Source organism: Electrophorus electricus, chromosome 21, assembly GCF_013358815.1.
Source record: "Electrophorus electricus isolate fEleEle1 chromosome 21, fEleEle1.pri, whole genome shotgun sequence".
Classification (NCBI taxonomy): domain Eukaryota; kingdom Metazoa; phylum Chordata; class Actinopteri; order Gymnotiformes; family Gymnotidae; genus Electrophorus; species Electrophorus electricus.
In genome coordinates, this window is record NC_049555.1 from 10,697,212 (window position 1) to 10,715,333 (window position 18,122).

General features: G+C 42.0%; 1 protein-coding gene across 1 annotated transcript; it reads left to right on the top strand.

Annotated features, from left to right (window-relative positions):
• Window positions 1-783: 783 nt before the first annotated feature.
• Window positions 784-15,930, top strand: pkp3b (plakophilin 3b). The gene is made up of 13 exons (XM_027017657.2): window positions 784-1,374; window positions 5,467-5,555; window positions 6,257-6,897; window positions 7,218-7,341; window positions 7,748-7,952; window positions 8,902-9,076; window positions 9,823-9,940; window positions 10,300-10,464; window positions 10,653-10,835; window positions 11,212-11,365; window positions 12,103-12,298; window positions 12,577-12,664; window positions 13,950-15,930. Exons 1-13 carry the CDS (start codon window positions 1,176-1,178, stop codon window positions 13,986-13,988), a joined length of 2,376 nt encoding a protein of 791 aa, XP_026873458.2. The 5' UTR covers window positions 784-1,175; the 3' UTR covers window positions 13,989-15,930.
• The last annotated feature ends 2,192 nt before the right edge of the window (window positions 15,931-18,122 follow it).

The window sequence follows — 18,122 nt, forward strand, 5'->3', positions numbered from 1 at the left end:
TAATGGCATTTCTCTTGTACTACTTGGTCAGAAATCCCAAAAGACATTTATCTTTTTTTTAAAAAGTGTTTGCATTTAATGCTCTCACCATTTCAGAAAATAATCATAAATTTGGGCCTATCCTCAAAATTAAATTGAAAGGAATGAAATAATTCTGAGAATCTATGGCGTAAGCTTTATAAGGAACCCAAGTGACTCACTGCATGTGTGTGCTGGGTGTGTCTGGCCTAACAGTTGCATCCAGAAATCCACTCTTGAAGCAATTTTCCTCTCTTCTCCTTTTAAAGACACATGACAGAGCAGTTAGTCAATCCACTCTGCCTCTAAGGGTACAAGTGTGTAGTAAATAAGTAAACTTTTTCCATCACCATGAGATGGCTTTTCAGCAGAGCTTGACATCTTCCTCCACATCTCTCTCCTCCACTATTGTTATCTTCTGGGATTAATAAAGGAAGGAGTGTGACACGAGGTAAGATCTGGGTGGGTGTTGCAAAGGTCAGAACAGTTTCCTTTCAACCTACCGATTAAAAAAAAAACAATTCAGACACGAAGCAAGAAAAATTAAAGAGGACTCAGAATAAGAAGAAATTCTCATTCCCATATTCCAGAGGAAAGATATCAAAACAAAACAAACTTGGTGCGTCATGAAATTATGAGAGCTGTACTAAAATGGGTGCGGTTTGCGAAGGTCATTGCATAATCATTAAATTTCACGTAAATATGACACCTCTATTACTGAATAACTATTAAGTATAGCGGAGGGTTGACCTATAGAGAACCCTTCTCCATCTCCTCGGTCCTGTGACCTATAGAGAACCCTTCTCCATCTCCTCGGTCCTGTGACCTATAGAGAATCGTTCTCCATCTCCTCGGTCCTCTCTCCCACAGGACGACTGCTGTAATAGCATCGGGGGCGCGCAGCAGCGAACACGGAGACCTGCCTACGTAACCGAAAAGATCAAGTCAAACTGCAGTCTGACGCTCGACCCCTTCTCAGTGTAACCTAGTTTCACCGGATCAAGGCTTCTAGTGTCCTGTATCAAAGGAGAACTTTGAAAAGGAGAAGTTTTCTTTCTTTTTCCCCAAGGGATTACATTTTTTAAGAGATTTTGCCTTCGTAGTTGAGCAACTTTTTGGATCGCCTACATTACCGGACTATTAAACCGGTTTACACAATGAGTGCCACCGAGGGTCTTTTTTTCTCCGCAATACAGCCAAATACCTCGGTGACCACGTACGCAGTCCCGTCCGACAGCCAGCTCGGATCTGATCATTTGACCAAAACGAAACGCGTTCAACAGCAGGTCCAGCAACGCCTGGCCGAAAAGGCGTCCTCCCTCACGAGGATAAATGCAGCTCATTTTCCGTCCTCAGGTAAGCTACTCTCAAATGAAACTGTATCCCACATTCAGAGAAATGGAGCAAAATTTGCAGTTATTCTGGAGGTTCTGTTTTTATCGGTTCGCTTGTACGATCAAGTTTAAATGACTAAAAAGTGATGCGTAATCGCTAGTGGGACTTTTATTTGCAGTTCACCTGCACGTTAACAGGACGCCTAACCTATTTTCATAATTTCATATCCCTCAGTTTTCCCATTCTATTATTATTTTTATTATTATTATTAGAGCACAACAGACAACAGTTATCCTGGATCCTCTTCCCTAAACTTGGTGGTAAAAAGGCTTACTAACACTATTTATTCATGTTCATAGTATTTATTAAACATCATATTAAAGGCTCTGGTTTTTATTTAGATCATTAGTGACATTTATGCTCATGCACCTGCGGGGTATTCAGTGCAGCAAACGTACAGTAACCTACTTGCACAGGTCGTGAATATGAAAAAGTAAGGAGAATATGGCAAAGGAGGTGACAGTCCATTAAAGCAAATAGTGTTGCCTGGATAATTAATTGTGGACTATGAGAAACACTGGACAGCACAGGGGGATAACCATGAAACTAATTGCTTCACGTGCAATTGTTTTGTGGTCCTTTCTTTCCAAAGTCACGGCCTTATAGTAGCTGTTGTCTAAACAGGCTTTAATAAAGCTGCTTACCACAATTTGCCCAGGCTAACTGAGCTGACAGCTTTGCTAGTTCTTCTGTTATTAAAACTACAATCAGGAATCACAGCCAGAGTCCTGAGTTTAAATCCAGAAAGAAGTAGTTGGGTTCACGTTGCCATAAACATCTGCAGCAGAACTTTAAATACAACAATCAGCAGCTACTGGTACAAAATAATAGTAATAATGTAAAAAAAACAAACAAACATAATTTATTAACATAATTACAAGGTTCCATGGGTTTGCATTGTTTGAAAATCTTATTCCAGCTTTCAGAGCGCTTCAGTGTTTTTGTCTGATGTCAAGCATCAAATATTAAAAATTCCCCTGGGAAAATACCATGTTTTATGTCTACAACTACGTCCTGCTGATTCTTGTCTTCCCTGAATAGGTATGCCACTATACTGGAGATCAGGTTTCCACAGTTTGGTTCACCTAAGCACATTTTGCAAATCTTCCATTAAATGACGAGTCATTTGACTCGCCATTCTTATCGTTTGGGTACATATTATTTTGATGTAAACATGTTTTATAGATATTTTACTGAATCATTTCCTCAGGTTGTAGCTTTAAAGTAGCCATTTAAGTGGCGAGTGTGTGGTAGCATACAGAATTACCTTTTTTCGGCACTGCACTCAGTAAATTGAAGAAGATATGATTTACATGGGAGGAGAAAGAGGATGAGATCCGAATTGTGAGACCAGGACAGGATGGCCCTTTGGAAATGAAGATCTCTAAAATAAGTCACATCTGACATTTAATTTAGTCATATTGGGTAACAACAGTACGTGTGTGTATGTTTGTCCAATAAGCCACATGTCGCTTGTCTCTTTGTTCCTCAGTTGTAGAGATGGAAATGTGGCTCTTTATCTTACCCATTCATTCCTTTGTTAACTTTATCACTTGCTTTTTAATTATAGCAGAACATGCATGCACACACCTGTGTATTCACATATTCACCACCCAACACACACACTGTCACTTTTGTTAATGTGTACTGTGCAGTGTTGTGCTGTGAAAACTATGTTCAGATTAGATTAGACTGCAAGCAAACATTGACCCTGTACATCAGAGCCATCATTTAGGTAGTATTATGATAACTTCAGAGTGTTGCCATATCATTACCTTCATATTACTATTCACTTCATAAATGTTTCATGAGACTCTTATCGAACATTTATAGTCACAGTGTGTACCAAACATAGTTTTAGCATGGTCCGTTCTGCAGTCACCCTATTTTTATCACTCATTCTTTTGTTCAAGAGATGCTTGCAACAACATCCTGACTGTGTTATCGGTGAGCTATGCCGTACTTCTATTTTAAACCAAGGCCGCAGTGGTAAACTGTGTTGTGTTAAACACTGTCAGTGCTGTGAATTAGCATCCTGTGATACAGAAGGGTCTGGTATGTGGGGTGGTGCTCACTAGTATTCATCAGGCAACTGCTACTTGGGACGAGGCTGAAAAAAAATGCTGCCTGCATCATTATTTGGCTGTCAGGAGGATTTATGAATTCCAGCCCCTGCCTTAGTATTGCGGCTGCCAGAGAATTTCTCAAGGCACTCTGGGTCGCGCTGCTCTTAATTACCTATTTGGGTCGTTTGTATAGTTTCTTTTGCAGCTGAAATGAGGAATTTCCTGCTCTTATTCAGTGGCACTGCTGGGCCTGATATTGTAGATCTGGAGTTGAGCGCCTGCTGAACAAATCCTGTCCGACCAGCAGGGCGTTTGGAGGTCCTAAGAGAAGGCTGGTGGCTCCAGCAGATGGAGCATGAGCAGTGCCTCTTTACAAACCATGATTCTGAGTGCCTTTGATCAGCAGGGATGCATGGGGTTCAACCCGACGCTTCCCCACAGTTGCGGCCACGTTTATCAGAGTAACACAGTCAGTATGGAAGCACAGCTGCGGTGTGCACACCAGGCGGCACCCATTTACCCGGCGCAAAGGGTCTGAAATGTTCTAGATCTGCCTAAGAATGTAAGGGATGACCATATGGTTCAGCATTGAGTGTGGAGATTAGTCTACAGGTCTTGCTTTACCCGAGCAGGAAGGAGAAGCCGACGAGCTTCTGCATCTTTGACCTGCTCTGGTCACACAGAAGCATTTTGAAGAAAACCAGATGTTTTAGGTTCGGCAGAAAGCTCCCCCTGACCAGACACATCTCCCACGCCCACTTAGCATCTAACAAAAGGCAGGATCTACCAACAGCCATTAACCCCAGGAACTAGTGTTCATATTTTTGAAGAGAGCTATTGTTCCACATTCAAGTAGGAATGCATTTTTGAAACAGAGAAACACCCTTGAATACTGCTAAAAAACAAATGTTTTAAAAAAAAAACAAAAAAACATTACAGTAAATGTAGTTGAATCTACTCGATACTAGATGCACACCATTAAATTACTCTGGTCTGAATTGGTTTGAAAGTTTGAATCAAATCACGGCAAGATGCCTTTGTCTTACAAGTCTATATACATTTAAATGATGACTACTTTAAAAATCCTAATCAAGAAATGTAGTAACTGGCCAGAACAAAACCACAAAAATGTGAAATATGTGTTTGGCCTTTCTCATTCACCTCAAACAATTTAAAGACCTTTTGCTCTCCTAATAGTGGAAGTGGACTCACCTAAATTGTGAAATATCAGATTTCCCAGTATCTTATTAAAAAGCTCAATTAATTATTTGGGTCAGACTTTAAAATGTTCTTTTATATATATATATATATATATATATATATATATATATATATATATATATATATATATATATATATATATATATATATATATATATATATATATATATATTACATACTGATCTTAGTTTTAAACAGTGGATTACAGCTGCAGTGCTGCTCTTTTGTCTTGCCAAAGTGTTGTGCTGGTAACTGGAAGACTTACCCGCCTTTCGTTTGTTGCTACTGGGAATTTTGGCAGAATGTCAGCCTTTTCCCTTCAGTCCCTCAGCCTGTGATTTTCATTAACTGGAAATTGGAATTGTTTGTTATTTTGTAGATAAGGGCAACAGAATGGAAAAAAAGGTGTTTTTTGAAGAGAAGGAAGAAGGCAAATGAGAATAATGAGTGTGAAGGAAGGGAGTAACTTTTTTACTTCTGTGTAATATGTTCTTCCAGACCCCTTTCACCAAAAATTTCAGTAGTTTAACTCCCTCCACGCATTCCCAGGATCTCAGGTCTGATGATCACACATAGTAACTGAATGTGGACATCTAATTAAGTATTCACAGCAAGACGGTTATGGAGATGAGGGCTGATGGGAAACCTGATCTATTTGCACAACTGGAACCTAATGAGGGATGCTGCGAAGATGATTAGCATCGAGTATCTTTCTCAGCCATGCGTCGTTCACACTGATGTTTTTCTTGTTGTATTCCTCTTCAAGAATATAATGGCACATCTTCAATGAGGTACCATGGACAAGGCACCAGAACCAGCCCCAAGACACTGATGTACAATGGCAGCAGGGTTATGGTAAGTGTTATTTCATAATTGCCAAGTTCTTGTCCACTTGCAGTTAAATTAAGATAATTACACACAGTGTTGTGGCATAATGCAAAATTTGTGTTTTAGAAAACGAATGCGTAGCAGAGAATGTGTCTTTTTCACCTCCATTTAATCAAAAGCTTCTGACTAAGAGACAAGTCCACTGAGCGTATGTAAGCTCTCTGGGCACACAGCATAGCGTAAAGACTTTATGTAGGTATGTTAGCCAGATAGCATGGATCATGATCTCTTAGCAGTGACAGACTTCATGGTTGCACCCCTGACACACATCGGTGCAGTATTTGACATTCTCCTGCCATGTCATGTTTGGGAGGTGAAGTACCGAGTGAGTGGGCTGTACGGGCAGAGTCCAGGGTTCATCTGAAACATTCCTGACCCATGATCTCATGAGCCAGATAGCCAAGGGGCCTCATGAACTCCCTCTAAGATAACAGAAAGCCAGGGCGTTAGCTGATGTGCACGCATAATAGGGGACAATGAAATCCTTATAATACAGCTAAAGCACCTTGTGTGCATCATTGAGTTTTATCCTTATTATAGAAATGATTGTAAAGTACGCACATATGCACTTTTCATATTCTCTCTTTATCTTTCTTTATTTTTATTTTAAACCTCTGTGGTCTTGTCAGTGTAACTCTGTCTGGCTCTTCCCCCCTCTGATATCTCAGTACGGAGGAGGGTTCAGCTCCCGCTCGGCTGTGGAGGTGGGCTCTCAGCGCAGGATCAGCCAGGGCATACCCATGCCTGCCGTCGTGGGCCGCCCGTACCAGTTCTACGACGACATGTACATCGGCAGTCACCACGGTGGCCAGACGCACGCCACCGAGTCCAGAGCCGTCAGCCGGGTGGAGCAGGAAGCAGCATCAGTCGGCCTGCAAATGCAGCCGCGGCAGTCCTCGCCCACGCACAACTGGCTAACTCAGGATGGTGTGGCCTCGTTGGATCATCAGGGGTACTACGGTCACAGCACTACGCCCAACATACCTATAAGACGCACCCTTAGTGGCACGTTGGCGCATGAGGGGATTGCCAGAGGATGGAGGGAGGCAGAGCTTGCTCATCAGTATTCATTCAAGGGCCCTGCCCACCGGACCATCACCCGCATGAATAACCGGCAGCTGCAGAACCAAAGAATGAGCAACAGCTCCATGCAGTGGCAGCAGGTGTCCACCGGGGGCAGCACCACGATGGCCGGGGGGCACTACCAGAGTGGCATGAGGCGAGCAGGTTCTGTGCACAGCCTGAAGAGCGTGGGCCGTGGGGCGGATGTGTGTGATGTGATGGCTGACGGTGGTGATGTTTCTGGGGGGTGAGAGATTACTACTTTTTCCAGTTTCATCAAATACATTGACCATTATGTATAGTACCCTATGCTAATTGCTGACTACCAGCCATTTTGTCCATTTTAGGGCTTTGGGTAAAGCTATTTTATACTTTCCTGCTTATTTGTCTGTGCAATAAGCAGTATTGCCAACAGCTAATTTGCTAGTGTGTATTAGCAATTACAGTGATTCTCACTATCTAGTAATGCTTGTATACCAACTGGAGTGAACAAAAGGCATTTAGTGATGTCACTGTGTATTAACCACAACCTTGTTCCCACTGTCTCATCTTTTTGCCCTTGAGCAGACTCCACAATTTGGACATGCAAACTGCTGTCGGCTATCTCAGCTCCTCAGACGTTGCCATGCAAACGTTGGGAGCCGCCTACATCCAACATCAGTGTTATCACAGCAGTGATGCCAAGGAACTGGTAAACAAATGCTTATTGTACACATTAAGCCACTGTTAGTGGCGAGCCATCAAAGAATCCATTTCCACGATTCACAGCTTTTTGCTTAAATTAATGATGTGACATTCTGTTACCTAAGGGCAGTAAATAAACATGTGAAGTTTCCATGATACGTAAGAACACTAGGTTCTGGGGAGAGGACCGTTCTGCCTGAGGGCACAGGCTTACCAAAACAGGGCAAATCTTTTCATTTAGTCTGCACAGGTCGCCATCTATTTTATCTGGTAAAATAGAAGTGACCTGTTCTAAGAGGTTATGCTTCAGTAGATATCGTGTAGGAATCAATGCTTGACGTGAGCTGTGCTTAGGGCTTATATTCGAGCTCAGACAGCAACGGCCGTGTGAAAAGCCTTTTGCCCCTATGAAGGTCCGAGCCCTGAAGGGCATCCCCGCCCTGGTGCAGCTCTTCAGCAGCGAGAACCAGGAGGTGCAGCGCTACGCCACGGGCGCTACGCGGAACCTCATCTACGAGAGCATGGAGAACAAGAGTGCCCTCATCGAGTCCGGCGGTATCGTCAAACTCGTCGCTGTGCTGAAGGAGCCAGACGATGAGCTCCGCAAGAATATCACAGGTAGGATGGGCTGGCTCTGCCTCCCTGACGAGCGAAAAACACAGTTGCCCCAATCTTTCCCGGTAGTTAAGTCTTCCTTGAGTAGATGGGTGGGATGACAGCTACCATGCTATAAGGCCAATGCGTGCGTCCACCAATACATGGTGCACTAAAGCCATTCACTACATCTTTTCATATTGGCACTCAGGGGCAGTGATGGGAGATCTGAACAAACTTGGAGGAGAGCACCATCTGTCTAGTTGTGTAGACATGGCCTTTCACCCAGTTTAGTTATCCTCGTTAACCAATAAGAGCATAGCCAATTGGGCATTTGAGTTCTCCCAACCATGAAACCTGAATTCCTGATAATGTATTAACACACACAGTTCTGGCAAAAAGGAAAAGGATTTTTTTTTAAAGAGCATAAAGAGTTTTGTGAGAGGAGTTATTTTCAAAGAAAAGAGCTTTTTTAGAAAGGTCCAGTAACTAACTAGAGCCAAAATCGGTGAATGTTTTCGTCTTTTTGACATGATCACAACTGGCATCTACTGCAGGTGAGCAGGGAGTAAGTTGAATGTGTCCTGAGAAGGGGGAAAGAGAGAGAGAAGGAAAGAGAGAATGGCCTTATTGTTTGAGTCTTTCCAGCCCCAGGATCCTGTGAGACAGTGGCCATTACCTTCCCTGGGGCCTCCTTTTGTAACCCCTCCCACACACACCCGCACAATAAACAGTCCTTGAAATTCTTTGCTGCTCTCTACCAAGCTGTTAGGTCTCTTAGTGATATTTAATGACCCACTTTCTTATACAGTCAGGGTGAAAATTCCTTTATTTTTGCAGCAATGGCATATAGCACTTTTTTTTTCTGGTAACAAAGTAACTAAATTAAAAACATTTGTTAAATAAATAAATAAATGCTAAAAAAATGATAATATATAGTTTCTTCTCTCTTTCTTTTTCTCCATGTCTGTAGGCATTCTGTGGAACCTGTCATCGAAGGACAGTCTGAAGGAGAAGCTGGCACGGGAGAGCTTGCTGGAGCTGACTGAGAGGGTGCTGCTCCCTCTGTCTGGAGGGGAAGAGTCTGCCGTTATCCAGCAGAGTCCATCCGAGGCCGACATCTTCTACAACACTACAGGCTGCCTCAGGTACCAGGAAACAAACACAAGCACACACACACACACGAAGATATACACCCACCACCCACAGACTGCGACCCACTGGTCGGCATACGCGGTTTGTCAGCGCCCGTCTGTCCAATTCTTTACAGGTTGTTTTCTAATTGCAGGACCGCTGCCAACTGCATGTTATCTCCCAGACCATTCTCAGCACAGCTTTAACACTGACAATGTGGGGGTGTGAAAGTGATTGTGTTGAGTTGGTACGAGTTTACCAGGACCAGTAGTATTGCAGGGGTTCTTGTGTCAGCATCGCTGCTGTTTTGAGAGTGGTCCACAACCAAAAGATTTCCAGTCCTGTGGTCAGAAACTGACCACACATGGAGGTGAAGGGCGGCTAACTTAAACTGTACATTGCAGTAGATGGACGGTAGTCTTTTAATGTTTAGAATAAAGTTTAAAGGTCAGGTAAAGTGGTTGGTGAGCATACATACACAGGAGAGTATTAGTGTTTGTTGCTTTTGTTTTGTTGTAAATATTTTAAAAGATGCCCATGCATATACTAATCTATGTGGATCATGTCTATTTGTGCCAACTTGGTAGATATTCAAATTGTTCTAAATATTTTTCCTTGCAAAACACAATTAAACGGATACTTTGCATAGTCAAACTACAGTCTTTACTGTATACATGTTCACTAGAACACTGAGAGAGGAGTATCTTTATCCCAGCTATGAACTCTTCTGTTTGTTTTTGCTACTCTGCACCCTCCGTAGAAACCTGAGCTCAGTGAATGGGAGGACCAGGCAGCAGATGAGAGAAACTCGTGGCCTGGTGGACTCGCTGGTGGGGTATATCCAGAACTCACTCCAGGAGGGAAAAACCGAAGACAAGGTCAGCGTTCTAAGTCACGGCAGCTGAGCGACGTCAGGACCGGCCAGATCCTGTTACAGTCCCCAGGCCCAGACAAAAGAAATAAAAAGTCCCTCAACTATTAATCTATTAATCTCCGAATGCAGATAGTGGAACAAAATTCTAAATCCTAACCTATTGAGAAGTGCAATTGCAATTTTTATCTTATCAAAGTCCCAAATGACATATTATTTAGAATGTCAAGGGATTTTTGAATTAGTCTCTCTCTCTCTCTCTCTCTCTCTCTCTCTCTCTCTCTCTCACTCATTCAAACACACGCAAACACACATACATACACTCATTCCCTCACTCATGCACACTCTATCTATCTTCATATCCAGGGTATAGAGAATTGTGTGTGTGTGCTGAGAAACCTGTCCTACCAGCTATACACCGAGATTCCCCAGTCAGTGCAGTTGCGCTTGGAGGGGCCTACACGAGCTCACGACACACACAGCAGAGATGCTATCAGCTGCTTTTCTCCACAAGGCAAGAAAACAAAAAATGTAAGACCTGTTCACAATCATTATTTATCGTTTTTTAAGATTTCTACCGATTTATTTTATTTATTTATAAGTCTGTCATAAATGTCTGGATCATTGTAACGCAGCTAAGCAGCATGTTGTGCATTCCAGGAAATGTAGTTATTATGTTTTTTGTAGTCCTGTAGTGATTGGTTGTTTTTGCCTTGCAGCAGAGGAACCAGGAGCTGTCAGCTTTCTCTGAGGTGGCTCGGGTGCCCAAGGGGGCAGAGTGGCTGTGGCACCCTCAGATAGTAGCTCTGTATAATCAAGTGCTGCAGAACTGCGAGACAAACGCCGCCTCCCGCGAGGCTGCAGCTGGGGCCCTGCAGAACATCACGGCAGGGGAAGGCCGGGTGAGGCATTTCTGCTCAGCTTACTCCACGCCCTTTGCCTGATCTTTCTAACCTTAGAACCTGTGCTTTCCCAAACGCTATCTAAAAGTTCTCGTATTTCAGTTCTAGTGTGCCAGCTGTTTTTAATGGTGACTGTCGAAAGTCTTTCTTTGGAGATGATGCGCACACATTTTACAGATCATGTTTTCTTTGCAATTCACTGTGTCTATTACCGGGATGGCTTCTCTCACACCTCAGCGTTTCACAGACACATATGTACATGGTTCTTTCATGGTTCTTTTACACACGTACTGCCTCTTTCTCTGTTTCTTGACACACTTTCTGTCTCTCTCTCTCTTTCTCTCTTTGTTTCTTGCTCTCTCTTTCTCTCTCTTAGTGGGCGTCGGTCTTGAGTCGAGTCGCCCTGGAGCATGAGCGGATACTTCCCGTAATTCTGGACCAACTGAGAACCCCCACCGATGTGGAGATGCGCTCCCTCACTGGCTTGCTGAGGAACCTGTCTCGCCACTCCAAGAACAAGGCCGACATGGGTCAGTGCCAGAGCACCTCCAGCCATAACAGGAGGATTGTGCTTTGCTCACTGAGACCTTCTCACAGCAAAGCGTTTAGGGAGTTTAGGGAGTATACAGCAGATCCTCTCCCATTAATTTAAACATTGGGATGTTTAACAAACAAACTTAAAATCCCAGAGAATGTTTTGAGTCAAACAGAAAACATTTAGTAAGTTTATTTTTATTTTTTTTTAAAAACCTCAATGTTCTGCAATGTATTAGGCAATGCCACTCCTAAAACAAACAGCCAAACTGAATTCTCTACAATGGAAACCACAACCTGGAATTTTGATTGCACAAGCAAATTAATATCACACTAAATTTAATCACCGTTGGAATCTTTTCATTACTATTTCAGATCCTTCCTCGTACCATTCTCACTAGGAGCAGTCGTTTGATATAATGGAGTGCAGACACTGTTTCGGAACCCCTTTCTGAATTATTTAGCCTCTCCTCTCCATTTTGTCCTATCCTATGCTCGATCTTACACCGAGCCACATTCATTTCATTCCTGCATCACTTCTCCTTCGGTTGCTCTCCAAGTATCTCCACCCAAGTTGCCTGCATTCAACTAAATGTCATCCACCCCATCCTATGACATTCACACCTTCCAAATGATTGTAGGAAGTCTCTTCCATGTTTATTACAGTCGGCACTTATCTCACTGATGGCCTCATCACACTTAGTTTTGCGATGTTTGTGTTCCTGCTCTGTAGCTACTAAAGTGGTGAACGTCCTGGTGGCCAAGCTGCCAGCAGACGGTCTGCAGAAGGAGCCGTCGGCGGACGTCGTGGTTAACATCTGTGGCATCCTCAACAACCTGGTCATTACGAGCTCGGTGGCAGCCCGAGACATCACTTACTTCGACGGCCTGCCCAAGCTGGTTGCCATCAAGATGTCCCATGACAACAGGTAGACAGGCTCCCGTTAGCGGCGACAGGGCTGAGGTCACCGGTCTTTCTAGTCTAAAACCTGTTGGTGTCCTCTGCAAATGTCTGTGGGACACAAATTCATCATAGTTTTTGAATAACTCTCGACTGTTTCTTCTACATCACCAGTCTTTCCCTCTGTTCCTATGTCCTGGGTCATTCCCGGTTTGTGTTACATGGCTTATTCATTATTTAGCCGAATTGTCCAACGTATTGTCCTGCTGGTCGGTCTCGTGTTTCTCACTGTCCTTTGTGTCTCAGTCCAGGCAAGCTGAAAGCTTCTAAGGCTGCCGCTACGGTGCTATGCAACATGTTTCAGTACAGCAAACTCCACAAAGACTACAAGCAGGTGAGAGAGAATACACCACTAGGCCACTGGTTTGGTTTTAGTCCAGGTAGAAGTTTCCCGTCAAGGCCAATGATTCTGAAGAAGGGAGTGAGATTCCTGCTATTGCATGTAATCGTATCTGCGCTGACAGCGGATGCCCTGCGAACGACGTCCTCCCTGAAGCAGGCCTAACACATTATAGACATGTGAAGACCTGTGAAATATCAGCAACAGCGGTTTGGAAATGAAAGCTATTGGTCTTTTCTGTTGTGTTTGGAAAATATTTCAAACTTCAGGCCCATAAAGCTGTTAGTACATCAGGAAATGTAATTTGCACACGTTATATTTACAGCTCTGTTGTCCAGACTTTTTTCTCACAATGCCACATTGTTCATCTTCTGCAAGGCTTATCAGCCTATTTCATAGTTACATGGCTCAGCTGTTCAAATATTTGTCTGAAGCCTGTTACTGATTAACATACAGTATAGCAACTTTCTCTGTTCAAACTTAAAACAATGAATTTTGTTTGACACAAACAGTTTGTAAAAAATGACTGTTGACCCACTGAACTGGCCCAGTGTAATTTATTATTGTATATTTAACCTAAATCTTTATTTTCCTAGTTAGTTTATATTTTATTCTCTTAGAAAATCTTATAGATTTTGTTCCAGTGAAATCTGTGTGCTTTTGAGTATATATTAACAAATATACATTTATTTGAAGAGATTGAGACAAGCTGCTAAAAACTTCTTTTAACAACATTTTAAATAATGGACTAACCCATCCCACCCCCACCCCCCCAAGTGCAGCTTATAGTTTGACCTGCGAACTCCAGAACATAATAGCCTTGGTCAGATAGGTGTGTGGAATGTGACACTGGAATGCAAGGGATTGCTAGTCATTGCTGCACCCAGTCGCTGCAGCATATGTGTCGGTGGTGAGGTGAATGCATCATTATGGGCGATCGATGGCTAACACCCTTCACTTTGGTGTTGGGTAACGTAATTCCTACCATGTTCTGGGGCTTCATGTCTTGCTGACTAAGAATCATGCTGGTGAGATGTTTAAAAAAAAAGACAGCTGCATCATTCATTCCTTTTTTCGACTGAGCAAAGATTAGAGATTAAAGATGTGGTTGCTGGTTGGCGATGGACCCCCAGATTTGTTATGACTTGTCAGATGATCAGTAAACTGGATAGTTGTTTTTTTTATTATTTAATTTAAGCAATACTTTTAAAATGCGATATTATGTACATGTAAAATTATGTAAATGTCATCTCTCTCTGCATTAACTTCTGTTTTACAGAAAGGGTTCACGAGGCGAGACTTTACCGAAGCGATTTGACATGAACACCCCGTTCGAAGAAACGCAGAGAGGACGGTCTTGTGCGAAACCTAACCTGAACGAAGCAGTAATCCACTGAGCCCAACAGAGAGGCAGGCCAGGTGACTCGGACTGAACGAAGCCTGACACCAGCTTGCCGGAGCACTTCTTTTTTTCTTTTTTTCTTTTTTTTTCTTTTTTTTTTTTGATTGCAGTGGATTTCTGAGAAGAGTTCTATTTTTTGACATCATTGGAATGGGATGCAACTGGATAGAAATTTTGGATCAGCATCATCTCATTAAAGGGAGTAACGTGCCCCGGCTCCTGTAACAGGACAGTGTGAAATGGATTAATGAGCATAAATGCTTGACTGATTCTGGTCAACAGCTCAAGCACACACCCATTCACAAATCCCATTGGTGAAAGCAAAGTATCTTGCCATGGACCACAGCGAAAATTGTGTCACGCTAAGTCTAATGAACATGCCCGAATGAGGGCGTGTATGTGTGTGGGTGTGCGTGGCAGACATGCACTGAAACATCAAATTGTTGAAACCCCTAGACTCAACCCCCCTTAAATTAAGGTGCCACCTTGTTTTTGAAAGTGGCTTTTTAGGGTTCAATCATTACTAAAAGTCCAATTATACTAAAATAAAAATGTTAACGGGAATTTGGAGTATAACTAAATGAGGATTTGGAAGAGAAGCCCAAGATATGTTTTTTATATGCTTATGTCAAGGACAATCATTAACAAACTGTGCGAATGGAGAGGTGTATCCTATGCTGGGGACTCAGCTGTGCCTGTTGACATGTGTAACAGCTTGTGTTCTGTTTGGGAATGAGTTGAATTGGATGTCATGCTTGCGCTCTCCCTCCCTCACCTTAGTGGTGGGGTTTATGCCGGGGCGTCCACCTAGTCACTTGATTAACATTTTCTTCCAAACGTGTCTGAGGTGCTTAGCAGTGCTGTGTGACTAACACGTAATGCCCTTCACTCTTCCAGAACAGTCGCACACGACAGAGCGATCGCAAAGATGGTGAACTCGACAGCTAAATGCATTTAAAAAAAAGGGGGCTCTTATAAGAGGTTTATTTACTCCTAATGCTTGATTCATGAGCAGTGCTTTTCAAGTAACACCCTGTAGGCTTTTATGGTTGTTACATATTAATCAAAGACATTTGGTTTAAAACTTTTTTTTGTTAGTCACGAGAGTTCTGATTACAGTAACATGAAGCTACTAGAGCATATAGAGATAAAAATGATTGAAGTACTGAAATGAAAGTAGTAGCTGTTAGCCTAAAAGATACTGTAGCTAGAATTATACAAAACAGGCTGAAACTATGCTTATATTAACACATTCACAAAACTAAATAATTTGGCATCACATTGTTTGGAGGTTGAAAACTAAAATGTTTACAGTTGAGAGGTTTGTAAGCCTTTTGAATTATCTGGATTGCTGCGTTAACTCTTAATATGTGATCTGAAATAAAATAAAAGCAGTCTTACTTAGCAAAGAACACACGCAAGCTTTTGTATCATCACATCCTCATTAAGCAAATGGTAGGTGTAGGTTATTGGTGGGAAAAGTATGTGAACCAGAGCTGGACTCAGGCATCTTAAAAACATCAACAGAAAACTGCTTACCTATGTTTCACAACAATATTCTTCTGCAGTGTGCATTATGAGCAGCAATATGCCCTGATCAAATGAGATTTCTGAGAAATTTGTTGCAGATTAAAAAAAACATAGAAGGAAATACTGCTAAGTTTGCAAAAAGGCTATCCACCCCACCCCCAATACCCCAAAATGCTTCCATTTGCTACAGACTGTCTATTACTGGAACAATGTTTTGTGGACAAATGAGGCAAAGGTTTTCATCTACTAATCTATGAAGTGTTGCTCAGAGAACGAGGGTGTGGAACAGTTTTGTAACCATATTAAAAACTTCTACACTAAAATATCAGGATGTTTGTGTGTGAACTGAATCTGTGATCCAAAACAGAGGATTAAATCAACAGCAGAGTTGCTTAAACAGGAAATTCCATTGATACTGGCCAAGTCAAAGTCCTGACCCCAGGTCCACTGAAATCCTGGCGGGTGATCTAAAGTACGCTGTTCAAAGCGCGACATCAAAAAACAAACAAAAAAATACAAGAGCTGAAGCAGGGTTTTATGTAGATGAATGGACCAAAATATCTCCTAAGTGCTGCACAGACCAAATGAGCAGAAGTAGCAGTGGTTTACAGTTTACTGACCAGAAGCAGCCCTTATTACTCAGCATGTGTGTGCGTGTATGTGGAAGAGTGCTTCATCAGACTTATGGGAAGATGGGAGTATTTTGGTAAGGCATGAGAAACCCAAGGTGGGTGACTAGTTTGAGGAGGAAAAGTTCAAAACCAGCTCTGCAGAGCTGGTCTGAGCCAAAGGAAATTCAGACCCAAGGGTTTACCTTGACCTCATCCCTAATGCTTATTATTCACTCTGCAGGTCATTGAGAGACAGGCTGAGAGAGCACAGGGGAAGTGGGAGTCCCATTGTCAAACATCCAGCCAAGAACTGACTGTGCTCAAAGCATAAATCTTGATTAAGTTAAATATGTACCAAATATATTTCCACATGGTTTCAGTTTATTTTCAAGCAATTACTGGGGGAATGAGTTACAAAATTGCAGGAGAATTAGTTATGTAATAGAAAAACAAGGTTCTCTTCATTTCCCAGAGATAGCTGACCTTTACCTTCAAGGCACATTTACACGAGGCAGTTGGTCAACACGTTTCATCAGGAAATCACGCAACAGGTGATTTTCTCAGTGTTTTCTCAGCATCCACACTAAAATATCAGACTTGACTTTGGGTATGAACTGATCATGTAGAGGTTTCATGAGTATATAATGCATACATAAACAAAAAATGGCTTCCAGTGTGTGTAATGACCAGTAGAGCAGATCACATGTTCTAATACATATACATGTAAAGTAAAAAACGCTTGAGGCCATTTAGACAAAGCTTGTTAATTTGAGTATAATATGAGAACATAACCTGGAAAATGGGTACATTGTGTGGATTATGGTTACAGTTCATTAACTCCTATAAGTTTACCAGATACAAATCAAATCAAAATTACCCACCTTAGGGGAAGGAAATAAATTGGTTGATAAAACACTAGTATAAACAGAAATTGTAATTCATAAATGAATGAGGTTATCTTACTTCAAAGACCTTGTCAAAGCAAAAATTGTTTTGTAAATGCCCCTCCCTCTTATGTGGGCCAGTTATGTATTTACGCAAGATATAATCATAGCTAACACAGTCTCAATGGTCGTCCACTGAGGAGGGAGGGAGGAAAGTTCTTCTATTTTTAAAACAGAGTCACTCTGTGCACATGAATCTCAAGATAGGTGGGTGGGGAGAAGGACTTTCTGTTGCAGTCAACACCACACAGTTTTAAAGAGTATTTGGTTTGTGTGTAGCCGAACCAAATATGTGTATCCTAGCAAACACGCCTCACACACAGACACACCACAGTGCTCAAGAGAAAAGGAAAAAAAAACAAAAAACTAAAACTCCGTGCTTTCCCAAGTGCTACTTTTAAAGGGTTTATAACAGTTAAAGATACAGTAACAAATAACATCTGTCACCTTGGCTCGTATGCATCATAACAGACTCATACAAATGAAGAGCTATGATATGAAAAATAACCATTTTCTATCATTTGGCATCTAAAGCAACTTTCCGCAGACGTATATTTAGCTGTACATGGGCAAAATCTTGGGCATAAACTTTAATAACCTCCATATTATGTGAGCGTGTGGAAAGAGCTTTTTGCTGCACCTTTTGTTCGAGTGTTTCAAGGGGAACATTGTTTCATGTGAGCAACACATTGTCCAACACTAAATACAGAATTCGGCAATGGGACTCAACCATTTATTGTTCATTTGGGGAAAAACACTCGGTGTATAGAAACAACAGTGACATCTTGTGGACACTGGATTGACATGGTTTTATTATGTATATATATCAACCATATATATCAACCCTTTAGTTGTATTCTGCATACATTTTGGCACATCTGTACAAGCTAAGCAAAATGGCAACATCAAAAATATACACTCACCACCCACTTCATCAGAAATATTAGTGTACAAGACTGATTGGA